Source organism: Leopardus geoffroyi, chromosome D2 (genome assembly GCF_018350155.1).
Source record: "Leopardus geoffroyi isolate Oge1 chromosome D2, O.geoffroyi_Oge1_pat1.0, whole genome shotgun sequence".
In the NCBI taxonomy this organism is placed as follows: domain Eukaryota; kingdom Metazoa; phylum Chordata; class Mammalia; order Carnivora; family Felidae; genus Leopardus; species Leopardus geoffroyi.
Window position 1 is genome coordinate 47,962,849 of NC_059334.1, and position 27,954 is coordinate 47,990,802.

Sequence of the window (27,954 nt, forward strand, 5' to 3'; positions counted from 1 at the left end):
TTTGTTCTCCCTCCCCATTCCCTACCTTCTCTAAACCATATGCCTCTTCCCCAGTTTTACATGAAATGAAAACAGAAAAACTCTCTTAAGCACTTTTTTATTTCTCTGTTATTTGGTTTTCTGCTTTGGTACACTTGAGCTGCGGCTGTATTTCACACAGAAGCTGACATACCTCATTATGACACGCTCCATAAAACAGAGCACATTTAAATCACCTGGCATGGTTTTGCTTCACCTGGTTGTTATTGCTGAAATCTTTATTTCTAAGAGCACAAAACAGAACATTCCTTGAATCTACAAATGAACAAGGACAGGGTAAGCAGCAACCAGATCTACCAGGATGGGAGATAGGGGCCAAAGACATGGGCTCCTGGGTGGCTGTCTGCAGAGACACGAACAGCACAGATGGAGAAGTCACACAAAAATTTCAGGAAGACCAGGGCAAGCGGGGAAACACTCCCAAACTACAGCCCATCTATCAGAGCCCTCTGGCTTGCTCAGTCCTAACAGATTCTGACATAAACAAACACCAAGGTCCAAGGTAGCATAATACTGAGCCAGCAGCACCTACCTTTGGCCTTAATCACTTACGTGAGTATTGTTTTATCCTGGGGGTCTGGACAGCCCCTCTCCTGGGCAGGAGCACACCCGTCCCTCCCCTCACCAGCCAGTCCCACAGCAATACCCAGTCAGGGCCTTGCCAGCTCTAAAATGTCTTGCCCTCAAAGGCCTGGAGATTAAAGGCAGTATCCAGAAACTTCTTCAGAGAAACCAGGTGAGTGTTCCTGTTTCCTGTGGCTGGTGCAGCCGCTGGGTCACGGCCAACGTACCTGGGGGAGAAGAGACACGTTAAAAGGAGGTCTGGGCCTGGCCTGGCCACTACCCCAGGACTGCATCGGGTCTAATCCTGATCATCATCCTGCCATAGAGGTGAAGAGCCTGAGGTCCCAAGAGACTAAGTGACTGGCCTATTATCAAAGGAGCTCTGAGATATGCAGCAAGTCTTCTAGTTCAGTTCCGGCTGCAGAACGAAGACAAAGGTTTAGTCTCCGTAAGGTGGAACTGATGGGGTCCCTGGTCTGTCCCCAACAGCCATAAAGCCAGCAGGGACTATGAAACTATCCCCTTGATTTCCAATGTGGTCCAGAGAAGGGCAGTGGCCAGTTCTGGCTCACACAGCAAATGGGCCGGGCAGAGCCAGGACGAAGCCTCAGGCCTTCAGAGTCCCTTGGGCTCATCAGAGGCAAGGGGTAGGTGGCAGGCACCCCTACCCCCAGCTTCGTTACCATATGGGCCGTGCCCGACTCAGGATGGTCATGAAGCGCGGGCTGATGTAGTCATAGTAGCCCATGTTCTTGTGCTCCTCCTGGCACCACACCAGCTCTGCGCCCGGGTACTTCTCTGCCTCTTGCTTGATCAGGTCGAAGGGGAATGGAGAGATCTGGGGCAGGCAGGGAGAAAGCAGAGTACAGCCAGGAGAAGGGGGGTGTGCCCACAGCCCCAGCTCCCCTCGTGGGGCCTAGTCCCGGCCCTGCCTGGCATGCTGCCCAAAGCCCGGGGGCCGGTGCTTTGACCTTGTCCACCACTCCGACTGGGTGAGGGCATGGGGTGCACCTGCTCCAGGCGGGTGATGGCCACTTGTTCCTCCAGGCCCTGGCTGCTCCGCTCCTTCACCAGGTCGTAGTACACCTTTCCAGTGCAGAAGATGAGTCGCCGCACCTGCTCAGGAGTCTGCGCTGCAGCCCCATCCTCAGGAATCACCCGCTGGAAGCTGGCCCCTGGAGGTCCAACAGGGCATGGCAGGGACATCACCTCCCACAGGTGCATCAGCTTGGCCAGAACAGCTCGAGAATAGGACCCGCATCCCTAGCCACCCCCATGCTCTCCCTGGCCACTGAGACTAACTCCCCAGGTTTGGATCTGTGGCTTCTTGAGCCAAACCACAGAGCAGGGGACAGATGACACCCTGAGATGTCACAGGAAAGGGGAAGAAATGGGCTGGAGCCAAGACGGAGGGGCAGGTATGACAGGGAGAGCCCTTGGAGAGGATAGAGAAGGTGACATCAAGTCCTCATCTGATAGCATCAACATCTGCCCCCAACCTGCTCCCCATCCAGTCACGCTTACCTTCTGCATGCACTCCAGCCACCTGCTCACCAAGCTAGAAGGTGAGCTGTCTGGGAGGCTGCGCACATTTCTCCCTTCCTCCCTCAGGCCTGCAGCCAGGCCACCATCTCCCAAGTTCTGTACATTTTTCCTCCCTGGGCTCACACCACGTGCCAGGCACCAAGCCAAGAATGCTCCAAAAACCTCTGAGGAAGACACTATAGTGTCCCCAAATCTCAAGTGAGGACACTGAAGCCCAGAGGGTGCCTGGCTGCCAGGCCTCAGCAGAGAAAAGCCAGCATCGGGTGTTCAGCCTGGGAGGTCCGCAGTGCCAAGGCCAGAGCTCTGAACTGCCGGCTCAGTCACCTGCCCACACCAGAGGGGATGCCCCAACACACACAGGTGACAAACAAACACCTGTCCACACTGCCAAGTCCCTTCCTGGCCAGCACCTGCCATTCTCCCTACTACCCAGGACTGTGTTCCAAGATGGCTCTGCTCTCCCAAGCGTCAGGGCCCCACATCTGCCCCTCCCTGGTCCTCCCCTGGCTCACATCTCAATTCCAACACCTGGTCCTTCAGATGCTTTATCTGGCCCTCAACTCCTGGGTAAAGGAGCCTGAAAGCTCCTGGAAAGAGCACTGGGTCCCCAGGGCCAGTAGTATCTATTTGGTTCATGAGTGAAAGAACACTGAATGAATAACTGAATGATACTCCGTGGCCTGCTGTACTGGTCAGACCTCCACCAGGCCTCCCACATCTCAGCTCCCCCAGCACAGCCAGGTGGGCCCTGCTTTGTAGCTGGGGGAGCACCCAGCGCCCTGCTCTGGCCCTGCTTCTCAGCCCAAGTGACCCAAGCCAGACCATGTCAGGCGGCCACCATGCTAAACTCCCAACCCAGCCACCGGTGAGGAATGAGCCAGGAGCTGTTGCAGAGGCACGGATGGAGGCGAGGACGGAAGAGTCCCGGGAGCAGAGGGCCATGGGCCACCAGGCCCCCCATCAGCCACCTCCCCAACACACTTGGGCACTTACCGGATACCATTTGGTCAAAGCTGGACTTGGCCTCCGGGTGCCTCAGCAGAGACTTGGGTGTGAAGATGATCAGCTAAGGGGGAAACATGTGCCCAGCTGCCAGCTGCCCTGCCTGGGCAGGGCTCCCACAGCCGGGCCCGGCACTGCTATGGCGGTGAGTAGGGCAGGCAGCTCACCGGCTTGCGGAAGGGCAGCAGGACCTGGCGGCGCAGCACGTGAAAGTAGTTGGCCGGTGTGGAGCAATTGACAACAATCCAGTTGCAATCGTAGAGCTGGCTCACCTCGAAGTCCTCGGTGAACACCTGGGGGGCCGGGGTATGGCTGGGAGGTGGCCGGCCCGTGGCCCCCCACGCCCTGGCCTTGCCCCGGAGGAGGGAGGGCACTACTCACGGGGTAGGCATCGGAGTCATCGTTGCTCATCTGCAGGAACCTCTCAGGCCTTGCTGAGGAGTGTTCCGGGCCCTGAAAACAAGTGCTACATGGCACAGGCTGGCCTAAGTGTCACACAGGACAGACCCCTGGCCCTGCAAAGGCCCAGGGCTCAGGGGAAAGTCTGGGTGGCTTCTTGGAGGAGATGCCCTCTCTCTTTGGAGCCCAAACCACAGTAAAGGACCAGGAATGTGGAAGAAGAGTAGAGAGGACATTCTCAGAGGAGGGTCTGGCTAGAGCCAGCACACGTGAATGTGTAGGGCAGGAAGGACAGGCAAAAAGGCCAAGGTGAGATGCTTTTTCCTGAATGTTCTGACCTACAGCAGTTACCATTTACTGAGTACCTGCTGGGTGCTAGGCACAGCTCTATGGACCAAATACACATCACTCACTAATCTTGAAAGCAGCCCCATGGTGTAGACATTTGTTTCCTCGCTTTGCAGATGACGGTGAGTGGCAGAGAGATGAAGGAACAACCCCACAGTCACTCAGCCACAGGAGGCACATTCGAACCCTGACTCCTGCTCCTGCTCTCGCCCACACGGGCTGCTCCGCTCCATGGCAGCAGCAAGACAACACCACACTGACCTCCAGGAGGTGGCTCCCCATGAGATGAGGGCGACCTGCCCCACAGCCCCAAGGACCCGGCGCCACGGCAACAGGCAGGCCACCCAACCCTCCCCACCCAGCCTGGCTCAAGCTCCACCCTGTGCCTCTCCAGCTAAATGTCCTTGGGCAGGGCCAGTCCACTTCTTTCAAGTGTGAAACAGGCCACAGAACTGACCACCCAGTCCAGTAGTGAGAATCCCACAGGACTACACGCGGTGCTCAAGATGCTCAGCACAGGGGCGCCTGGGTGGCTCAGTTGGTTAAACAGCCAACTGTTGACTTAGGCTCAGGTCATGATCTCACAGTACGTGAGTTCCAGCCCTACAGCAGGCTCTCTGCTGTCAGTGCAAAGCCCACTTCGGATCCTCTGTCTCCCTCTCTCTGCCCCTCCCCCACTCATGCAGTGTGCGGGTGCTCTCTCTCAAAAAAAAAAAAAAAGATGCTCAGCACAGGGAGTCCTGGCTCTGAACAGCCATTCGGTGATGATAATAGTGACCGGTCCCTGACTAGATGACCAGTCCAAGCTGAACAGGCCCTCAAGGGACATCCACTGTAGCCCAATCATCCAGGGTGGGGAAGGCCCTGCCCCAGGTCACAGAGCCAGGCAGAGGTCACAGAGGCTTCCCTGGAGCCGGTGCAGCCCTCCCATCCCCCCAGCTGGTCAGGCTGAGGGCTCTGCTCCTCCCTTTCCCTCCCTCACGGGCCTGCACATCCTCCCTCTTCCCTGTGTGCGGCACACACACTGGTCACTCAGGAGAAGACCACAGGACTGGCAGGACGGCACAGCATGACATTCAGACCTCAGCTTCTAGCTGTGTGACCTTGGGCAAGCCACGCGACTTCTCTGTGCCTCAGTTTCCCTCATCTGCAAACCGGAAGCAGTACCTAGTTCGTTAATTTGTTGTAAGCACTGGAAGAGCTCACAGAGAGGGTTTTAAACAGCACCCAGCCCAGAGCAAACCCTCAGACATATCAGCGACTTTACTGCTAGTGACAGCAATGTCAGCACAGCAGCAACGCAGACCTACGCAGGCCCCAACCTGAGCAGACCCGTGTGTTCCAGGGGCCCGGAAGAAAAACACCCCCCAACCTGGCTGGAGGCCAAGGGTCCACCCACCTTCTCCCAGGAGTGCCACAGCCCACCCAGCCCCCAGCCACCACAATGGCCCTCACCATGCCCTCCATGCCATGGGGCAGCAGCAGTACGATGCCGTTGTGCCGCACCCACTTGGCCTGGCCGGTGCTGATGAACTGGTCGATGATGCACTGGGCCGTGTTGTGAAAGTCACCAAACTGAGCCTCCCAGAGGACCAGGGCATTGGGGCTTGCCATGGCATAGCCCAGCTCAAAGCCTAAACAGAAGGCACAGACACAGAGCCTGCCACACATTGCCATCAAGTGGCAGTGGCTCCATTCAAACCCAGCTCTTCTTCATACACTCTCCCTGCCCCCACCCATCCTTCCCAGCGGGCCAGCAAGAGCCAGGGGACTCCTTGGGCCCAAAGGCCAGAATCTTCCTTCCTGGGAGATGACAATACGCCCAGAGATGCCCACCCTCAGCTCCGACCTCACCTATGGCCAGCTTTAGCATTATCTAGACAAGGAGCCGAGTCCAAAGATACCTTGGGGAGGCAGCAGGAGCCATCTGCCAAGAGGAACCCCCCAAAATATTTGCAGTGATGTTGAGGGGAAGGGAGGGAGTGGGGGGCTGGTCTCTTCAGGGTTTCTGCCTCTGGAAGGAGACAGTGAGGGAGGAAGCAGGCCAGCTAAAGGTCAAGCCAAGGGAGAGAGAGTACAGGGGACATAGTCCCAGGAGCCCAGAGCCTAAAGAGGGGCTCTGGAGATAGAACTGTTGGGTGCAGTGCAGGGGTGGTCATGGTCAAAACAATAAAGCTAGGATAGCTTGGGGTGCAAGACCCTGTCCAGTCCCCAGGCATCTCAGGGCCCGTCTGACCTGCAGGCAGAGTTCTGACCCACCCAGGACTCCATACTCTGAGAGGGAGCTGTTGCACACAGTGTAGGGGGCCTGGTCAGGCCAAAGGTGGTTCATGGGGACACACGTCCTCCGGTCAACTTCCTGGTCATGGAGAACGTGGTGCCGGTGACTAGAGAGAGACAGATGGGGAAGGGATGGAGGGCAGGTGGATTACCACCTGTTCACCCACAGCAGGTGGACCAGGTAACAGGAGGCAGGCAAGCCTCTGTCACTGTGCCAGGAAATCAGACAGAATTCCATAGGATGGCCACACCAAGAAGATCCTGGGAAGCCAGAGCAATCTGGTCTCTCCTCCAGGTAGCCTCCCTTCCCAGTGGTAATCCCACAGGGTCAGAGAGTGGCCCAGCAACCTTCTGATGGCTTGACCCAAGAGCAGGGGCTGGGGATGCTGATGGGGTTGCCTGTGACTACCTCAGCCAGATAAGGCTTCCCCAGACATGGTCCAGGAAGAGAAGGAAGAGCCAACTCCACTCCGGAGCTCCTGGGCTGACTCTGGGAGACTCCGAGCAGCACAGATGAGCTCCCAGAAAGCCCGTGGGGTCAATGTGGACAAGGCTAATGCCCATGGGGCCCAGGACCCAGAGAATGTTCCCCACCCTCACCTGAACGTGCCCCTCTCCACGTCCTGCCCACTAAGCCGCACGTGGATACCCTCCTTGAGCAGGGAGCCAAAGGCCATGTACTCTGCCAGTGCCCAGTCCACCGTCCGGTTCTTGATCATATCTGCACGGCCCCGCAGGATTCGAGAGAGGCCTGCGGGAACAAGCAGCCGGCCTGAGGGATTCAGGGACTTGGCGACCCCACCTGGGACAGCCCAGCTGTGTATGTACTCCACGGACATCCCTCCCACAGAGCAGGGCCTTGGCAGGCCGCAGGAAACCCACTCCATGAGCAGGACTGAGCGCGCCATCCCCAGCTTCCCTCCCTTCGGGAAGGAGCAGGCATCACTAGGAGAGCACCTGCCACATGTAGATGCCACATGCACTGAGGAACATTCACCACAGGTCACCTGCCACTCTCTAGATGAGGAGACTGAGGCTCAGAAGAGGGAATTATCTTATGCATGACCACAGCACTATAGAGATGTCTGGATCTGAGCCCAGGCACCCAGCCCAAGCGGGGCTCCTGTTGGTCCTATACCCACATGGGACCCATGTGACACGCACACAGAGTGGGCACCCCAAGACGTCTGGGCTGCCACGCACACTGTGGAGGAATCCCCTTGGAACTCCCACAGGCTGGTCCGAGGGTGTACAGGCACCCCACACCATCTTGGGGGCCTTCCAGGCTGCCCAACCAGGACGGCCACAGCCAGGAGGTACAGCTAGGCTCACCCAGGAGTGGCAGGGTTGCCCTGTCTCATCCATCCAGGTCAGCAGCAGGCCCAGCACTCCTGCCCACCCCCCTGCCCACCCCTGACATTCCAGGTCCAACTACCCACTCCACAGGAGCCCCTGCTTCCCTGCTCTCCTTCTGTTTGACCGCAGACATCCCCAGCAAAGGTACTGGGAAAATCCAAGGTGCCCAACGTAAGCCTTGGTCACTGGCATCCAGCAGGGAGCGTGGCTTCTACATCTGCCCGCCCTAAGAGCAACTATTATCATGGACACCTCACAAGAGGTTCCAAGAGCTCAGCCGACGTGCCAACAACCAAGTGGGGACACGGCCAGCCCTCCCTGACCCCTAAGCACCATCCTGCACAGCAACCTCACCTGTGTGGATCTTAAAGTCCTTCAGGGGCACGGAGCTGGCCACTTCACCAATGTGGGTCAGCACGTCCTCAGGAATGCCTGTGGCCGGGCACGTCATGCTCTTGGGCTCCCCGTCCACATTGAAGAAGCCTGAGAGAGCAGAGTCTGAGTGCTTCTGGGTGGTGATCGGGCCTCAGATCCCCTGGTCATTGTGCCTCCCCAGGACGCAGGGGCCCACATCTTCCTTAACCCCACCTGCACTCAAACCCTGACCCACCCTCGGCACCTGCAACAGCTCACAGCCGCAGCTCAGTTCCTATCTTCCCCTGGGCCCCTGTGGGGACCACTCCCTGGGCCCAGGGTCACAGCCATCCAGCTCTATCCCACGGAGGCCCTCTGAGCACCCCTCCCCCAGGCTCTCTCCACTCTGGTGTCCACCAGCTTTGGTTCAGCCCTCCCTTTCCAGAGAATAGCTGGTTACACATGCCATCTCTCCTGTATCCAGGCCCATCCCCACCTGCAGGAATCAGCCCCCCAACAGCCTCAGGAGTCTCATGCATGGAGCCCGCAGCCTCTGGGCTGGGCAGTGACTGCCCTTACCAGGGCCCACTGCAACCCTGGTCCCAGGCCCTGGGGAATCACTCTCAGCCACACACCACTCGCTCACCGGGCCAGGGGGAGTCCAGCCAGTGCTTTATATGCAGAATCTTTTTATCCTTGGACCTGCCATACGCCTCCTCACAGATCCGGTCATATTTGGCAATTTCTTCCTGAAATCAGGGGGAATGTGGGGATTGAGGTATTGATGGCCCAGACAGCCAGAGGCTGGATCAACCCAGACTCGTAAACTCTGGTCCTCCTCACTACATTCTAGAACTGTCTGTCTGCTGGCCTGCAGGGACCCTGTGGCCAGAGGCCAAAGTCTCAGAATTAAGGGGGATCCCTCCTGCTTAGCAAGGGACTTGGAGGCGGCTCAGAAAAGAGTCATAGTGCTTCCTCTCAGAGCTCCCTCAAGGCGCGAGGACCAATGCATCCACAGATAACTGTGAGGACAACAGTTCAGGCCTGCCTCCTGTAGGAAGTCTTCTGGACTCCTGCCTGAGGCTGAGCTTCCCCCACATGGCAGCATTCCCTATGCCCCACCAGGCTGTAAATGTCTTTGGTTCTCTGTCCTTGACAGCTAGGGGATGTTAGGGACAAAGGCCATATTGGCTACTTCTTTAAATCATTGCCAACATCACCAACTACCCCAGGGTCCCGGCTCTACTGGAGGCTTATCCCAGGTGTCCATGATGCTAGCCTGCCCACCTCGAACTCTTGCAGGGTGACAGTGCCCTCAGCAATGAGCTTGTCCGCGTACTTCTTCAGCACAGGCACCTGTCTGTGGATCTGCTTGTACATGAGCGGCTGCGTGAACATGGGCTCATCCATCTCATTGTGGCCACGCCGGCGGTAACAGACCTGCAAGGACAGCATGGGGAGGGGCTCAGTCCGTGTCCCCAGGCAGTACAGGCCTAGTCACTGCACAACTGGGGCACAGCTGGCAGGGTACACCCTTCGAGGCCCCTGAAAGCCCCCCACTACCACCTATCACCGAATGCCCCACCTTTGTACAGACTGTTCTTGGGGGCACTAAACCTTCCACCCGAGAAGCACTCCCAGCCCTCACTGCCAAAGATATGGCAGACGTGGCCCACGTGGCACAGCAGGGACAGGTTATATACTCCCCACCATGCTCACAGCCCCAAACCCACCAAGTCCACCACAACATCTTTATTGAAGGTGTTCCTCCACTCAGCTGCCACACTGCACACATATATCACGGCCTCTGGGTCATCTGCGTTCACGTGGAAGATAGGCGCGTTAACCACACGAGCCACATCGGTGGGGTATGGTGATGAGCGGGCCATGCGGGGGTCTGTGGTGAAGCCGATCTGCAGAAGCAGGAGGAAATGACAGCACCTCTGTATTCTTAGAGCTAGACAGGCAGTGGGTCAAAGAAACTGCCTGGGAGACCGGTGGGTCAAGGAAACAGGAGTTGTCTTTGCCTTGGGGTCCATTAGGTGTGACCAGGAGATACATGGCACATGAAGGGCTGAGAGTCAATGGCCCTGGGGCGCCTGGGTGGTTCAATCAGTTAAGCGTCTGACTTCAGCTCAGGTCATGATATCATGGTTGGTGGGTTCAGGCCCTGCATCGGGCTCTGTGCTGACAGCTCAAAGCCTGGAGCCTGCTTCGGATTCTGTGTCGCCCTCTCTCTCTGCCCCTTCCCTGCTCATGCTGTCTCTCTCTGTCTCTCTCTCTCTCTCTCTCAAAAATAAACATTAAAAAAAATTTTTTTAAAGAGTAAATGGCCCCTAAATCAGGCGTAGCAGCAGGCCCAACAGGGATGGCAGCAACACCAGGGAAATCATGTCTTTTTTTTTTCCTGCATTTTACACAGAGGTAGTAAGAATGCAGGCGTGGGTAACTGCCAGTCCCATCAGTTGCTATGTGTGCAATTCTGAGCAAGGTACTTAAATTCCCAAAGCCTCAGTCTCCTCATCTATGAAAAGGGCTCATTAACTACCACCTCACAGGGTTATTCTGTGAAGATTAAATGACTTAATGCAAATAAGGCAATTAATTCAGGGCTTTATAGGCTCAGAAGAGCTATTAGTAAGCACAGCTGCCTGAAGAGCAAAGGCCTGTGACAGCTGTGTTCTAAGACTGGTTCCTATAGAGCTAAAAGCAGCATCTAGTTTCATGTCCAGCCTCTGTGCCAGTTACACCTGTATATCTGTCCTTACAACGTTCTCCATGGTGCGTGTGTATTTATGTATGTGTATATGTATATGTGTATGTGTATGTGTATGTGTATGTGTATGTATATGTGTGTATATATGTATATGTGTATTGTATACATGTGCATATGTATATGTGTATGTGTGTATATATGTATATGTGTATGTGTATGTGTATGTATATGTATATGTATATGTATATATGTATGTATATGTGTATGTATATGTGTATGTATATGTGTATGTGTACACATGTGCATATGTATATGTGCACGTACATGTATATGTGTATGTGTATATATATATGTATATGTGTATCGTATACATATGCATATGTATATGTGTATGTGTGTATATATGTATATGTGTATGTATATGTATATATGTGTGTATATGTGTGTCTATATGTGTATGCATGTGCATACGTATATGTGCACATACATGTATATGTGTATATGTATATATGTATGTGTATGTATATGTGTATGTGTATATGTATATGTATATGTATATGTATATGTATATGTATATGTATACATACAGACACACACCAATTTCACAGACCAGGCTGGTCTGCCTGAAGTCATACATTGGGGAGTGGCAGAGCAGTGGGATTAAAACCAGGATCACCGCACACTTCCCCCAAAGTGCTACCTGAATTTCAGGAATGGGGGACACTGACGAGGCCTGGCAGGCAGCCCAGGCACTCACCTGGTTGTTGACGACGACGTGCACAGTACCATTGGTGGTGTAAGAGGGCAGGTCACTCAGGTGGAAGGTCTCATACACCACGCCTTGGCCGGCGAAGGCAGCGTCCCCGTGAACCAGGATGGACATGACCTGCAGGGCAGGATGTGAGCCAAGAGGAGCCCAAGCCTGTGCAGCCCATCTCTGTGCACCATACTGCAAAGATCCAGGGCCTGTTCCTCAGGGATCATTACTCACTCAGAGCCCGGCCCTCAAAGGCCACTCCTTAGAGCCCGGCCCCTCGGAGCCCATTCCTGAGCCCAGCCCTCAGAGCCCATTCCTCAGAGCCCAGCCCCTCAGAGCCCACTCCTTAGCACCCAGGTGAGTTCACCTTCTTGCCCTGGGCATCCCCTCGGTAGAACTGTTCTGCCTTTGTTTTTCCCTGCACCACAGGGTCCACAGCTTCCAGGTGGGAGGGGTTGGCCACAAGGGACAAAGTGATATTTCTGTTGGTGACCCGGTTGATTCTCTCATGGTACATGCCGAGGTGATACTTGACGTCTCCGGAGCCCTGAAAGTTGAGGTGGGCCGTGATGAACCCACCCCTCTCACCCGCACAGGCAGACATGTGGACGTGCAAGCCCACAGCGCGACTGGGACGCTCCCTGGATTCTGCTCCCTGGGAAGACTGCTATTCCCGACCTACACCCTCGTCCTGCCCTCCCACCCCACATACTGCCCCTCTTTGTGAAAGGCAGGCAGGTTCCCCCAGGCCTCAGAGGCCAGCCAAGGTCCCTCATCAGAAGCCCTTCACATGATCAACTACTGTCCTCAGCATTAATGACGGTGCAAGCAGAGAAATGAAGGGGGTGTTGAGACCGGTGGCAAATACTGGAGCTGGACCCCTACCTAACTCCTTGCACCAAAGCAACCAACAATGTACACATGACAGATGAGCCTACAGTACAGCAGAGAAAAACATTATATATGTTTCAAGACCCTTCAAAAACAACGTACAAATCTCAGAAGCCATATAAAAAATAAGGCGGCTAAAATTTAATAAATCTGCCATGAAGGAAGCAAATCCATGCAGTATTAGGGGGAAAAAACTCAAGCTGAGAAAAGTTAACTATAAGACAAATGCAGGCAAAGGCTAACACCCTCAATATATAAAGCACTTTTACAAACCAGTAAGACAAAGCCCAAAATCCCACAGAAAAATGAGCAGGGGCGCCTGGTTGGCTTAGTCGGTTAAGCATCCAACCCTTGGTTTCGACTCAGGTCATGATCTCATGGTTCATGACTTTGAGCCCCGAGTCCAGGCTCTGCACTGATGACGTGGGGCCTGCTTAGGATCCTATCTCTCTCCCTCCCTATGCCTTTCCCCCATGTGTACTCTCTGTGTCTGGGCCTCAGTTTCCCTGGCTGAAAAACAAGGAGGTTGGTCCAGATTACCTGAGGACTCTCCCAAGTTTCAGAGATCATAGCACTCACCTTGGTGGCCTCACAACAACATACCCATTCTCTCCCCATTCTTCCACATATCCATCCATCTACAGATCTGTTTGAGCCTGGATGCTTCTGGTCCAGCCCCTCCCGAATCTACCTCCCAGATATCTGGGACCAGGGCTTGACACCTACCTCATCTGCTGCCTCCAGCTTGGGGTCAAACTGGCAGAAAATCTGCTCCAGGTCCTTGCGGATCACATTGGCCAGCACATTCAGCCTGCCCCTGCAGCCAGAAGTGGTAGGACTTTCATCTTGCAGAGGCCACCTCCTGCGACAGGCCCCAGCATCCCCCCACTCCTGCCCACCTGGGCCTACCAGAGCCCAGCATGGCGGTCAGGGGAGCCCTCCCAGTACAGCCCAAGGGAGCCCTGGCCCTCTCATCCTGTCTCAATCTACAAGGGCACATGAGTGGCTCTGGTGGGCCAGCTCCCCTAGACACCCCTGTACAACTCAAGACTCTGGAGGTCCTCAAGCAGAAGCCACTCAGCCTCATGGCAGGATGCACATGCACCATCCCCCAGCACCTCCACCCCGCTGTCCTCCAGCCAAAAGCTGAGCCTAACCCAGCACCTCAGCCCCAATCTGCTACCCACAGCTGCTCGTACATGACTCCCAGCCCAGCCATCAGTGTCTTGATGGAGGATGGGGATGAGGGGACTGGACTGATCCTAAGGGCAGGAGTTATCAGGGGACCTGTTCAGGAAAGCTGAGGTCTAAGGGTGGTGGGGACAGGAAAGCAGCCAGAGACCAGGGACTCTCTAGTGCAGCCTGGACTTCCCATCAGGCAGCGGTTTAATTCAGGGGTGGGCACCAGGTTGATCGGGACATTGCGGAGGCCTCAGAACTCACCCCCCATAGCCCACCAGCAGACATCAGCCCCAGGCCTGCACACATCCTGGCCAGACCTCTGGCCTCACAGAAGGGCCATCTTCCAGGTGGGCCTCTCTCCTGTTCTGTGGGTCAGGGCTATGAGGCCACAGGAGCTGAATGAACAACCTCAGCCCCTCTCGGACAAGCCCTGTAGCCTCAGAGTCCCCTTAACTCCCACTATGGAAGCTTGGCGTAAAACAGTCCTTTGGCTCCCAAGGCGCTCCTCAGGCCAGGAGCCTCTCCCAGCACCACCCTACAGTCCCACATCTGCCCTTGGCTGCTCAGTGCCATCCTCCCCAAGAGTTCCACTGAAACCATGTGTGGGGGACCTCAGAACACTGAGCCAGCTCTTCCTGATCCTCTGATGAGACACTGGGCATTTCTGGGCCCCTCAGAGCAAGGAGCCATCACAGACAAACCCCAGGCTCCTGGCAGCCAGCCCACAGGAGGGAGACCCTCTCACACCGCAACTGGACACCTAGCCACCCCCCGTGCTAGTGTGGCCCAGGACTGGCCCACCCACAAGCAGGTGGAGACGGTCGCAGGAAATGCTGGGGCTTTGCCCCTGAGGCTGCTCTGCATGTCCTCTTATGCCACATTCCACAGGACCCCTGGTCACCTTGGTCTCTGTCCCCAGGCTGTATTCCTCACTAGTCCATAGGCTCTAGCTCAGAGGTAACCGCCCAGCTGCCAGGCCAGCCTTCCAAGTCTATCAAGGTCTCAGGGAAACATGCAGTCAGCTTGCAGCCAGGGGAAAAAGCCCTCAGCTCACCTCCAGAGATCCCCCTCCAGAGGGTGCCAACCCACGGCCACCTGCCCAGGCCCTGCCCTCACTTCCCTGGGACATAACCCTCCACATCTCCTTGTCCACAGGAACCTCCAGAGGTATGACACCCTTTTTCTGAAATCCTGACCCTCCTGGGGACAGCGGCAACATGGGGAGAGAAAAACTGAGTCTGAGCAAACCTGGTTAGTCCCTGCCTCCATGTGGCTTTGGCCAGGGGCCTGACTCTGTGCTGAGCAGGCCCTGGGGCCCAGCGACTCTGAGAACTTTCTAGGCCATCCTGCCTCAGGTTCCCCCAAAACCCCTGCTCTGATTTTCATCCCCTCCCTTCCATCTCATTCTGCTGGGCCTGGAGAAGAGATGGGCTGTGGAGGAGCAGGAAGGGGGCCCACCTGTGTGGCATCCCCAGGATGACATTCTCGATCCCCATCTCACTGGATTTGTCTATGATGGTCTTGAGGGCAGGAATCATGACCTCACAGCCCTCCAGGCCAAATCGCTTCTCCGAGGACCATTTCCGGGCCAGGAAGTCTTCAAACCTGCTTGGGGAGAGAAGGGAAAGGATGGAGAGGCTGGGGGTCACAGAGGCTGTTGATGAGGGTCACAGTTGGATGCCCGGGGCAGAGGGAGCAGCAACATCACCTTCCTCTGCAGTCAGGACCTGCCATCAAAATCCACCAACCAGGAGCATAGGCCAGAAGGAGACTGGGCATCCCCCCAGCCTAAATAAAGACCTCTGCTTGCACGCATCCCCAGCTGTTACCCCCCTCCCCCTTCCAGTCAGACTGTTCCAATAACCCATCTCCCCCTGCTCCCAGCCCATAGTCCTGTGCATGCACACATGCACACACATGCACACACACACACACACACACACTCCGCCCTTTCCATGACACAAAGACCTCCTCAGCACTCAGCTCAAATTCCATCCTGTACCTCACCACCACAGATCCACTCTGCACCCAGCAGCTGAGCCCCGCTCTCTTCTAGGCCCCTGCCAGCCCTGGACCCAGCTTCGGACAGCCAGTGGGCACAGCCAGGTGGTGCCCCACCTGCAAGGAAGCACTGCTACACTCACTCCATGTAGGGGCACCTTTCTGCCCGAACTCTCGCAGCCACTTTCTGCCACTTCTGCCCCTGCTGTCATGTTCTCCTGGAGCCCATCCCTGCCACCTGGCCCCTGATGCTCCTATGGACCTCCCCTGGGCCAGGGGTGAGGCCCATCCAGTCCTGACTTCCCCTACCAGTTATCCTAATTTCTCAGCCAGGGCCCGGGACATCTCATATGGCCCTGCAGCAGACCAACCAACCACTGCAGCCACCCTGCGTGGTGCCGGGGGCCTGACCTCATGGAGCGCACCAGCCGGGCCAGCAGGGTCCGCTTCTCCTCACTGGAGAACTGCATCACACCAGGGGTCTCAAACTTCTGCCGGATCCACTGGCACTGCTCCACGTCATTGATGAACATGAATTCCAGGCCAATGTGCTGGCAGTAGGTGCTCTGGGGGAATAGGTGGGGACTCCACAAGGAGCCAGGAAGAGGGGCAACGGTCCCAGCATCTGCAATACAAAAGGCAGCATCCTCCCTCCCTCTAGCACACTCCAGAGACAGCCGGCAGGTGTGCCTGACACACTTGTATGTGCTCACCTCCAGGCGCCGAATGATCTCCCGCAGAGAGAGGGTATGCTCAGATCCCCCGATGAAGGTGGTCGTGGGCAGCTGGAACTCCTTATCTAGGTCAGCCTCCCTCAGGTCATAGAACGCTGAGGAGATACACACAGCCCAGGCAGCAGAGGGGAGGAGAGAGGGATCAGGCCAGGTGGGGCCCAGCCATATCCCCAGACCTTCCAACAGTGCCCCCGGCACTCTCCCACCAGTTCCAGCCTAAAGCTCAAGGACTCTGTCTGCAGGGTGCCGAGGGGTAAAAGAACCCAGCCTGTACCACAAGGGTAGGCTGGGACACAAGCTTGCTGCACATAGTGCACGGGCTAGGGATGAGGGAAGATCATATGAGGTAGCCGGGCAAAGGTCAGAAGAAAGCTTCTGGGGCTGATTGCTGGACCCCAGGTCCTGGAGGCAAACTATCTCAGAGCCCCTCACAGGGCCACAGGCACCACCAGCCGGCCTCGGCACTGCCAGAGCAATACGAACTCTCACCCAGTTTATCGATGGTTGTGATTAAGTCCGAGGGCACAAAGGAGTCCAGGTCTGCATCCAGAATGCCCAGGGGGTCCAGCTGGGCCACATGGTGGCCTCGAATCTGGGAGAAGGGGAAAAAGGTCAGGGCCAGGCTGGGACCCAGATGGACACACCCTCACCAAAAGCAAAGTTCTGGGCCCTGGCCCCTCATTTCCCACTTCAGAATTTCAACTTTCCACATGTCTCCAGCATCCAGCCACTGCACGCTGCCTTTGCCATGACCACTAAGGTGTGCAGGAGCTCCACTCGGCTTAAAAGTACATCATGCCACTTTCAAAAATAAGAAAGCATGCATACACAAAAGTGTTCACTACAGGGGCGCCTGGGTGGCGCAGTCAGTTAAGCGTCCGACTTCAGCCAGGTCACGATCTCGCGGTCCGTGAGTTCGAGCCCCGTGTCAGGCTCTGGGCTGATGGCTCAGAGCCTGGAGCCTGTTTCCGATTCTGTGTCTCCCTCTCTCTCTGCCCCTCCCCCGTTCATGCTCTGTCTCTCTCTGTCCCAAAAATAAATAAACGTTGAAAAAAAAAAAATTAAAAAAAAAAAAAGAAGTGTTCACTACAGTACTATTAGTAATCGCAAAATTCTAGAAGCTTCCAAATGTCTATCAATAGAAGACTGCCGTGTGGATATGGGAAATCCCCACGGGGAGTACTACAGAGCTGTTAAGAGTAATAAAAAAAAAAATCCCTATCTGCTACTAGGAAGTAGCCTCCCCAAAATACTGTTAAGCAAAAAAAAAAAAAAATTATAGAAAAGTATGTGTGGCAAACTACCCATTATCTAAGAAAGAGAAGATTCAAGTAAATATATGCATTTGCATGTATTTGTATATATACAAATGAACATAGGCATTAGAAAAATACATCATAAAACAAGAAAACCATAAAGTAAGAAAAACCATGATCTCTGGTAAAAGGAATAGAGTAGAATGCCAGGGATGGAAACTAGACTTTTAAGGATACATTTGGCTTTGAAAATTTGATTTTGGAATCTTGTAAATAGTTTATATCGCTATAAAACAAAATGAAGTTTTAAAAATTAAAGTAAAACAAAACCAATGGATTCATGCATCCATTGGTGGCGTAACTACACAACTGACTAACAGAATGTCCCCAACAGACAAACAGAACTCCAGGAAAAAAATATTATAAATTCATTTCTAGTACCAATCAATAGTGGCAGCAGTAGAATTATATTTTAAAACCACAGTGTGCAGGCTGTGGGAAAATCAAATAGTCGTTGTATTGATGTCTTTCAGACCTCTATTTCTGGCATCTTTATTTTTTTTTTAAAAATTTTTTTAATGTTTATTTTTATTTATTTTTTTTAACGTTTATTTATTTTTGAGACAGAGAGAGACAGAGCATGAACGGGAGAGGGTCAGAGAGAGAGGAAGACACAGAATCCGAAACAGGCTCCAGGCTCCGAGCCATCAGCACAGAGCCCGACGCAGGGCCTGAACTCACGAACCGTGAAATCATGACCTGAGCCGAAGTCAGACGCTTAACCGACTGAGCCACCCAGGCTCCCCACGTTTATTTATTTTTGAGACAGAGACAGAGCATGAATGGGGGAGGGTCAGAGAGAGGGAAACACAGAATCTGAAACAGGCTCCAGGCTCTGAGCTGTCAGCACAGAGCCCGACGCGGGGCTCAAACTCATGGACCATGAGATCATGACCTGAGCCGAAGTCGGCCGCTTAACCGACTGAGCCACCCAGGCGCCCCTATTTCTGGCATCTTTAAAAGAAGACACTGACGTAAGATTGATGAGGTCAAGAACAAACCTTAAGTCCTGCATTTGGAGTATCTGGAAACATCAGTATAAACCCATAAATGTGTTGTCTGTTAGGGGCACCTGGGTGATTCAATCTGTTAAGCATCTGACTCTTGACTCCAGCTCAGGTCATGATCTCACAGTTTGTGGGTTCGAGCCTTGTTGGGCACCATGCTGACAGTGCAAAGCCTGTTTGGGATTCTCTCTCTCCTCTCTTTCTCTCTCAAAATAAATAAATAAACTTTAAAAAAAAATCTTAAAAAAAATAACACATATTTCCTGGCTCTAACCGCTGAAAAGGCCCAGAAGTCATGACCAGACCATAGCAGTGACCCTCCCAGCACTCCGTGAAGAACTGGCTGGTCCAGTGCTAGACAGAAATGTACAAGATAAGCTCAGAGCATCTTGTCATACCAGATAAGAAAGGGGTCCTCAAACACTGCTGGGGCAGGGAATAAGGACACATTTTGACAATGAGAAGGATGGTATCTATAACTCTATAACAGATTAAAACTCATCAAATAGGGGCACCTGGGTGGCTCAGTCAGTTAAGCATCCAATCTCAGCTCAGGTCATGGTCTCACGGTTCATGGGTTCAAGCCCTGCATTGGGCTCTGTGCTGACAGCTCAGAGGCTGGAGTCTACTTCAGATGCTGTGTCTCCCTCTCTCTCTGCCCTTCCCTCACTCATGCTGTCTCTCTCTCAGAAATAAATGAACATTAAAATTAAATAAATAATTCATCAAATAGGTTTAAATTCACGCATTAATATCATACTAAATAATAAGAAAAACCTTCATTGGCCACCTTTGGAGTACACTAAGGAACCATGTCATACTTTTGAAAATCAAGCATTGATCTTGCCTTTCCTATACAATTTGCACCTCAGGAGAAGTGGAGCTGACAAAGGTAAGTTTCTCCTGATAGAAGTACTTCAGGTAATAAACAAAGAAACAAAAGTAGAATTAGAATATCATCACCATTTTTACCACTCCTAATGAATTAATGTGTCCAGGAAATAATCATCCAAAGCTGCTGACTGATGAAGTACCCATCACCACCAGGAAGCTGATTTTGAAACAAAAAACTTAAATCTATATTGGATAAAGCTTCTAGTCTAATTACCAATTTATAGAAATTACATGGGACAAAGGGACAGATAAAGTGACACCATGGGGATGCAATCAGCACAATCCAGACTCAGGAAAACTCTACAGCACAAACAACCTGGTTTGTTCCACATGATAAATAAATAAATAAATAAATAAATAAATAAATAAATAAAATGGCAAACACAAAGACAGAGAGGAATCTGTAGACAAACAGGCAAACATGAATACCAACTGCATATCTGATGACATTAAGGGTGATTGTTAACATTTTTAGGTGTGACGGTGCTATCATGGTACATTTTTCAAGAGCCTTACCTACAGAAATCCATCCTAAAATGTCTGGTGAATGAAATGGTATGTCCAGGATTTGCTTCAAAATCATCAAGGGCCAACAGGTGAGGGCCAGAGGTGGTTAACAGAGGAATCAAGACTGGCCCTGTATTTATCGGTGTGGGGTTTGCGACACAATTCTTCTACCTCTTATATGTTTGAAAATGTCCTTAATAATAAGTCTGGGGATTTTTCAGTCCTGTGTGTAGATGAGCCAAACAAGAACTCTGCCTCCTCCAGGGCTGTGAGGAGCTGCAGCCCACCCAGTGGGAACTCGCTCACATCAGGCATAACCTTTGGCAGATTTTTACCCTACAAATACACAGTAACATGCCTGAATCCAGACACTACTCCGCTGGAAGGACTCCAGTGCTTAGTCTCGGCTGAAGAACACAGAGCAGCTGAAGAGCTGGGAACGGTGGTTGGAGAATAAGGCCCTTGAGCAGCACCAATGCTATCTTGTATGTTATGTGGAGTTTTACATTCTTTCCTCTTGGTTTTCAAAGTCAACGGCTAGATCATTTTCTGGCTCTTTCAGCCAGTCAAGAAGAACAATTATTACTGTTTGCTTGCAGGTGGCCCACAATCCATGGGTCCTCAGGCCTGCTCACCTCCCGCTTCCCTCCCAGCATAACTGGTACACAGGAAGTGCAGCTGCCACCCCACAGAGCGCCTCATTCAGAGGCAAGGCACCTTTTCCATTTGCTAAGGCCTCCTCCTCCCCCGGCTCCTGCGGTGGCTTGCTGCTCCTTCCCACGGAGTCTCTGCCAAGGGCCCCGGACGCCCTTTTCCTTCCTTCAGCATGTCTGCCTGACATGTTTCTCTCATGAAACACTTTCTGCCAGATTCCCAGAGAGATCCCAAATGATTACGCTTGTTATGGAAGGAACACCCAGAGCAGCCCTCCAATTAGTCCTGTTCAGTCAAGACCAAGAATATGGAACGTCATCAAGATGCTTTGTCAGAGCAGGGGCGCTGGGGACCCAGCAGGGAAGAGCCTAAGTCTCCAGAACAGAGCAGCTGATAGAGGAAGTGCTGCTTACTGAACTATCCATCCATTCATTCTGTAAACCCTAATTAGGTACCTGCTGTGTATCAGTCTCAGTCCTGTTGGAATGCTCAGTCAAGAAGAGAAAACAGAAGGGGCACCTGGGTGGCTCAGTCGGTTAAGCATCCAACTTTGGCTCAGGTCATGATCTCACAGTTCTTGAGTTTGAGTCCCACGTCGGGCTTTGCACTGACAGCTCAGAGCCTGCTTCAGATTCTGTGTCTCCCTCTCTCTCTCTGTCCCTCCCCCGCTTATGCGCTCTTGCTCTCTCTCATACATAATGTTTATTTATGTAAGTGAACATTTAAAAAAAATTTTTTTAAAGAAGAGGAAACAGACATTATTAACAAGGGTCAATCTACTCAACATTTACTGAACATTCATTCAACATTTCATTCAACATTTACTGAAACTGATTACTTACTAAGTACTCCTCTGGAAGCTTGGGGCATAGTGGTTTCTGAGACCGCACTCCATTAAGAAAGACCACCAACAAACAAAATACCAGTATGCACAAAAAATACCAGGGGGTGGTTAATGACATAAACAGTAACGGACAGCAAGTAACGGGAGGAGTGAGAGCCACCCAACAGAGGACTCAGAGAAGGAATCTCTGGGGAAGATGACTCTGGAGCTGAGCCAGTCCCCTTCCGTCAGCACGTGGCCATATCCCAGAAGCCAATCCAGCCTCGAAACCTGGGCCCTCCCAGTCACTTACCTGGTAGGCCCGGATCAGGGACTGCACAGCTAGGTGGTCCTCCACCAGCTTGCTGGTCTTGGTCCGGCTCGAGACTGATGGCCTGCTCTCAGGGAACAGTGACTGAGCTGGGTCACAGGCGGCTTCCTCACTGGCTTTCCGGAAGAAGCTGTCCCAGGACTGGGAAGAGGCAAGAAAACAGCCAGGTCAGGGTCCAGGAGGAGTGGGGGTGGTCCTGGTTGGGGTCCCCAGCGGGTGCTGGGTGTTCTTTCACCACCATAGTTCTTTGGGCCTTCCCAGAACCCTGCCGAGAAAACCCCTTTCAACCAGCCCAGGACCCTCCAACCTAAAGCCTGGATCTCTTCAGTCCCCAGCTTGGAAGGCTGTCGGGGGAAGGCTCTAACTTGTGACTCAGATGCTTCAGGTGTAAAAGGGGCTTCTAGCCCTGGGGGAAACATGCCTTCACACATTGTGGGTTGGCAGGAGGGCAATTAGGCAGGCAGGCCCTCTCAATATTTTCAATGAATGTATCTTTTGAACCAGCATTTCCACTGCTAGAAATGTATTTATACAGGAGTGCCTAGATATACATACAAGGATGTTCCCTACAGGATTGTTCATAAAAATGACAATGTAGGGGCACCTGGGTGGTTCAGTTGGCTAAGCGTCCGACTTCAGCTCAGGTCATGATCTCACGGTCTGTGGGTTCAAGCCCTGCATCGGGCTCTGTGCTGACAGCTCAGAGCCTGGAGCCTGCTTCAGATTCTGTGTCTCCCTCTGTCTGCCCCTCTGCTGCTTGCACTCTGTCTCTTGCATTGTCTCAAAAATAAATAAACATTTTTTTAAAAAATGACAATGTAAAAAAAATCTAGGGGCACCTGGCTGGTTCAGTCGGTGAAGTATGTGACTCTTGATCTTGGGGTTGTAAGTCTGAACCCCACGTTCGGTACAGAGATTACTTAAAAATGAAAATAAATAAAAATAAGACCTTAAAAAAATCTAAGTGGTGACCAATAGGACACAGGTTAGATAGATGATGGTACATTTAGATTCTGGAAGATAATGCAGTCTTAAAAAAATAAGGTGCATTTATTATTGTGGAACAGGTAGAATATCACCAAGATATGTAACTATAAAGTGAACCAAGCAGAGGCCACCTGGGTGGCTCAGTCAGTTAAGCATCCGGCTCTTGATTTTGGCTCAGGTCATGATCTCATGGTGGCTCATGAGTTTGAGCCCCATATTGAGCTCTGCGTTGACAGAGCAGAGCTTACTTGGGATTCTCTCTCTCTCTCTCTCTCTCTGCCCCTCTTGCTAGCACTTGTACTTTCTCTAAATAAATAAACTTAAAAAATGTATATATTAAAAAAAAAAAAGTGTACTATTCATGTAGAAGCCAAAAGCAGATATGCATATGCCTAAGCACCTCCATGTTCTAGAACACAAGTGTTTTCTTCGCACCCTTCTTCAAAAGAACAAGTGGCACAAGCCCTCTGGAAAGCAATTTGGCAAGGCCCATCAGAATTATATACACAGATCCTCTGTGACCCAATGATTCCACTTGGGGGAATTTATCCTACAGAGAGCTGCAATGTACAAGATGACAAATGTATGAAATGATGCGTGGGAGCACTGGTCGTGACAGCCAGGGACTGGAAATGAGCCAGATATCTGTCAGTGGGGACAGGCGTGGCACATCCATACAATGGAATACTACACAGCTGGGAAAAAGAACAATGAGGCTCTTGATGCAGTGACATGGAAAATGTTGGAGTTGTGTGCTAAGAGAAGAAGGCTGGAGAAAAGCCACGGATGTTACGTGTTGCTTTTGTGTGAAGGGAGGGAAATTGAGTTATACTCGCAAAAAAATTACCTAAAGAAACTCTCTGAAAGGATACAGAAGAAACTAAGAATAAACTGGGGGACAGACAGATGGGAGCTGAGCAGACAGAGGATGGGTGGGGAGGGAGCCTTTTTACTGCGTAACTTCACACTTTTGGTTTTCGAATCATGTGATCACTTTCCTCTAAGGAAAATGAGTCAAGAGAAGAGCAGCTTCACTTCTCCCTTTTTGCCCTGTCATCTGATTTTTTATTTATTTATTTTTTCTTACCATCAGCAGGTATTTATTTTGTCAGCTCAGTACATATATAAACACTTAGGCCCCTAACTACATAACAAAGAGCCACCTGGAAACAGCACAGCATGACCAGGGGGCAGGGGCAGATCTCAGACCAGGTGCAGCTGAGCAGGACAGGCTCAGGGCTTCTCAGGCCAGACTACCACCTACTGGCTGGTTCCGAAACAGGAAAGCAACAGACTCTCCTCACCCAACACCAAGGGCAAGGCTTTTATAAACCGGGACGATGGAGGCAAAGAAACCTGTCCAAGATCAGACAGCAGGCAAGCTGCTTCTCGTCACCGCTCCCTCCACAGCCCAGCTCCAGGAGCTTCCCCCCTCCACAGCGGGAGGAGAGGGGGTGCTGACCTTGTGGACACTCTGGGGGTTTTCCAACCAGGCGAAGTACATCTCCTCCATGTAACTGGAGCTGCCTCCACGTTTGCTGCTCGGGAAGGGGGCCGGTGGCCCAGACGACCTGCTGCGCCAGCTGAACATCTGGATATCATGTGGGGCCAGGAGCCTCGAGGCCTGTGCCCCAAGCCGCGACGGCAGCAGCCTCAGCTGACTCATTCTGGACACAGGCAATGAGGGAGAGGTAAAAACCACAGGACCAGAACAAAGGCTCTGGCGGCCACCATTCACTCATCTGGTATTTTTGGTTCTACTGGGCAGAGGGCCCTGAGCTAGGCATTGATGAGACAGAGGAGAAAATGGAACAGTCTGCCAGGAGTCCCGGATTCACTGCCTAGTGGTAGGTCACAGCTCAATTAACTTCACCAACAGCTATTCAGCATTCTGAGCCCCAGTCTTGCTGAGCCCACCCACCCAGCCCACATTCCCTCTCTGCTATCCCCCTAAGCCTGATCTAGCAACTATCACCAGGGTCCTACCAAAGGGAGCACTCAGCCAAGGTCCTAGAGCCCACTGTGTGGGTCACAGGGCATGTGCAGGCAGTACACCCAAGAAGGAGCGAGCCACGCAGTTGGCCACCCTGGAACTCGAGCAGGGGAGTCCTTCATGGGCTGGGTGTACCATGGCTGCTCAGGAAAAAGCCTGAAGAAAGAGGGGCTGACTGAGCTACACCATCCCAGGGGGCCCATGGCACTGCTGGGTCTCTGGTCCCTGTGACCAGAAGCGGTCACAGTGGCGAGCCCTGGGGCTCCCTTTCCAGGCAATATGGGAGCTTGGCAGGGTCCACTAAGGCCACCTCCCCATACACAGGATCTGTAAAGTAGGACCTCCATTCCCCTACCCCCATCTCCACCAGTGTGAGCCCCTCCTCTGCTCCAGCCTAGTACTGCCTGGACACAGAACAGCTTCCCCTGAATCCTCATCAACACGCTTCTGCCCAGAGAATCCCAGCCTGTAAGTGGGGTGCAACACCAGAGCCACCCCACCAGAGGCCACACAAGCAGGAGCCTGCTTCCCCTTGCACAGCTCAGTCCCAGAAAACATGCCTTCTTGGGCAAAACTGACTCCCAGGTCCTATCTGGTCCTGAGCCAATGCCCCTAGATAGGATTCCCCCACCCTACCCCCACCCATCAGCTCAACCAAGTCTCTAGAACTATCTGGCTAGCCCTTCTACAAGCCCTTCCATCCTGCTTCCTCCCTCTCTCCCTCCAAACTCACTTGCGGTAAAGAGAAGAGGGTGGTCTTCTTAAGCGAGGGAAAGTAGGCTCCTCAGGACAACCAGCAGGAACTCTAAACAGAGTAAAATTAAAAAGCAAAAATATAGTCCAGTGAAGGGAGGAAGGGGGTGGGTTCAGCTGGAACCTGAGCTCCAAGTGCCCCAAGCTTCCCACATGCCCACCCCCACCAGCTGATGAGTCCAGGTTCCAGAGCAAGGGCCATTAGGGGCTAGATCTCCCTAGAACAGCACCTCTCCAGGTGCTGGGTTGGGGTTCAAGGCATGGGCTCTGGGATCAGAGTGCCAGGGTCCCAACCCCTGCTCTACTACTGACTGTCCCTAGGCAAATACAGGGCTGACCCTGCCCATACAGCTCTGGGCAATGATGGAGAGACATAGGACATACTGGCCTAGAACATCAGAAGAATCTAAACAAGCCAAGAAGCTCTATCATCCCCATTCTAAAGGCAAAGGAAACCAGACACCAAGACCATCCATTGTGGGAATAAAAATAAAAGCACACAGACTGTGAGCACTGACTCTGGGGTAGGTACTGTGCTTATTTAACCCTCTCAGCAATCTCATGTGGTGGGCACTTAGATTAGCCCCACGTTATAAAAGGGAAACTGGTGAGTGATGGGGCTCAGTATGGTTCCAGAACTTGTACCCTCCTCACTAGAGACTCAGGATGTAAACCCAGATTTCTCAGAATGACATGCCCTTTCCAATAGCAACAGCCAGAAATGCTCTCTCTGCCAGCACCCATCCCCACCCTCACAGGGGAATGGGATGGCTCAGGGTGGCAGTGACAAAGACTGGCTGTGTCCAGCGTGGCCTAGTACAGAAATACTGTGTCACAAACACTGAATGGTCTAGAGTGGCTGCTGGACACTGCTATGACCTTCACCTGGCCTGGTAGGAAGGCAGCCAGCTGGCTACCCCTGCCCCCATCCCAGCAGGGCTTGAGGACCCAGGAACCCTGGAGGGCTAGAGACAGAACCAACCTCAGTATCTGGAGCCAGAGCCCCAGCCAACCCTACCAGGTCCTGTCCACCCAGGCGAAGGCGACAGCAAAGAGTCAGCCAGGCATGCTGTGGACCCTCTGCCCAGCCCAGTCCCCAGTGGACTAATAACAGGTAGGTTGCTCGGGGCAACTCTTTGGGGGTCTCTTCTCTAGGGACAAGGTCAGTCCCATCCCCACCCCCAACCCCACAACCATAACAACTGCACACATGCTGTCCAGGAAGCCTCCCACATGCAAGGCCCTGTCTGGGCTGTGCTGGTGAGGACTCCTCCTGCAGTATGTCCATTGTTAAGATGAGTTAACAGAGATCCAAAGAGGGGAAGGGCCCTCCCCAAGACCTTGAAGCCAGGCAGCAATGGAGGCTGGACTGGCAATGCTGCAGGCCTACTCTGGCCCCACATTCTAAGAACTGGGTGGGCTTTTCCCTAGTTTGCTGAACCCAAGAGAAGGCAGACTCCAAGGTAGGAAGCAGGGCAGGGAGGGGTGTGCTTATTTCACTGGCAGAGACAAAGGGCCTGAGCTAAAGCCCAGAGGTTATAAAAGTACAAAGGTAGTCAGGACCTGTTCCAAGAGGCTGTGGTGTGTGTGGGGAGGAGTCGCAGGGAAGGGGACGCAAGGGCGGGCTTGGGCCCATGGTGGAGGGGGGGTCAGAATGGGGTCCTTAAGGTCCGGTTTATGCCCACTGTACCCCGCTGCACCTTCCCGTCTCCCCCAACATCTCTGTCTCCCCCAACATCTCTCGGGGTACGGGAGAAGCACTTCCCAGGCTGACTGCGACCTCACTCCCCTCCCGGCCTCTCTCACGGTCTCAGTTTCCTCATCTGTAAGCAGAGACCCTGGTTAAAGCTTTCTGTAAGGGCCCTGCCCCCACGAGGTCCTCAGACTTGGAAACTGCCTGGTGTGTCCCGCCAGGCACCTAACGCTGGACCCTCCCCATCCCCAGCTCGGCAGCCCTCCAAAGCCTGGCCTGTTGAGGGTGACGAGCAGCAGCTCACACCGCCTCCCTCCCCCCACAAGGCCACGAAAGGCAGCATGGACAGTATACAGTCTTTGAGCTGAAGAACCCACGCTGATGCCTGAAACCCCACCGTTAGCAAGTCGCTCCTTCACGCAAAACACTGCATTCACAGGGTCGAACGTGCGCGAAGGGCTGGGGGTCTTTGGAGAGGCCTTGGCCAGATAAGGGCGGAGCCAAGGTCACGCTCACTCCCTCTCCCACCACCCCCGACGGGGCCTGGCTCAGGACCCAGTGCAGCGGCGCCCCGGGACAGGGGAGCAGAGGGGCCGCCCCCCAAGACGGCAGGAGAAGAGGAGGCGCAGGGACCCGGAGTGGCGAGGCAGCCGCGCTCACCGGGCCGTCGGGTCCGCGCGGGAGCGCAGTCCTGGAAGCTGCAAGTCAGGGGCTGCGCGCAGAGGGTGAGCAGCGAGCCCAGCCAATTACCTGGGTCACGTGACGCTGTGGCGCCTGCCGCTCGGGAGCGCGCGCCCCGAGACTCCGCGCGTCGTGGCGTCACTGTGT

The 27,954-nt window shown here is 53.4% G+C and overlaps 1 protein-coding gene across 2 annotated transcripts; it reads right to left on the reverse strand.

Annotated features, from left to right (window-relative positions):
- Positions 1 to 81: 81 nt before the first annotated feature.
- On the reverse strand, positions 82 to 27,906 carry OGDHL (oxoglutarate dehydrogenase L). Of its 2 annotated transcripts, none has more exons than XM_045438018.1 (24): positions 27,877 to 27,906; positions 25,414 to 25,485; positions 24,150 to 24,354; positions 21,683 to 21,841; positions 16,658 to 16,760; positions 16,148 to 16,263; positions 15,846 to 16,000; positions 14,892 to 15,038; positions 12,978 to 13,068; positions 11,728 to 11,907; positions 11,361 to 11,489; positions 9,621 to 9,800; positions 9,175 to 9,327; positions 8,534 to 8,636; positions 7,888 to 8,016; positions 6,778 to 6,928; positions 6,157 to 6,284; positions 5,353 to 5,531; positions 3,532 to 3,603; positions 3,318 to 3,443; positions 3,142 to 3,214; positions 1,615 to 1,778; positions 1,287 to 1,441; positions 82 to 830 (listed from the first exon to the last, which is right to left on the reverse strand). In XM_045438018.1, the coding sequence occupies exons 3-24, from the start codon at positions 24,351 to 24,353 to the stop codon at positions 707 to 709; spliced, it is 3,021 nt and encodes a 1,006-aa protein (XP_045293974.1). In that variant the 5' UTR covers position 24,354; positions 25,414 to 25,485; positions 27,877 to 27,906; the 3' UTR covers positions 82 to 706. The 2 variants fall into 2 exon arrangements, with proteins under 2 accessions (XP_045293974.1, XP_045293973.1); XM_045438017.1 differs by having other exon boundaries at positions 27,787 to 27,896.
- Between the last annotated feature and the right edge of the window lie 48 nt (positions 27,907 to 27,954).

Bases quoted from the DNA above. Each gene is read 5' to 3' on its own strand.
- OGDHL (XM_045438018.1), bottom strand. From the start codon at position 24,353: ATGAGTCAGCTGAGGCTGCTGCCGTCGCGGCTTGGGGCACAGGCCTCG. The intron at 11,908-12,977 runs GTAGGTGTCAAG...CTCAACTTTCAG, and splicing joins AGCTGGAGGCAGCAGATGAG to GGCTCCGGAGACGTCAAGTA. The intron at 8,637-9,174 runs GTGGGCAGGCTA...CCCTGATTTCAG, and splicing joins TCACCCTGCAAGAGTTCGAG to GAAGAAATTGCCAAATATGA.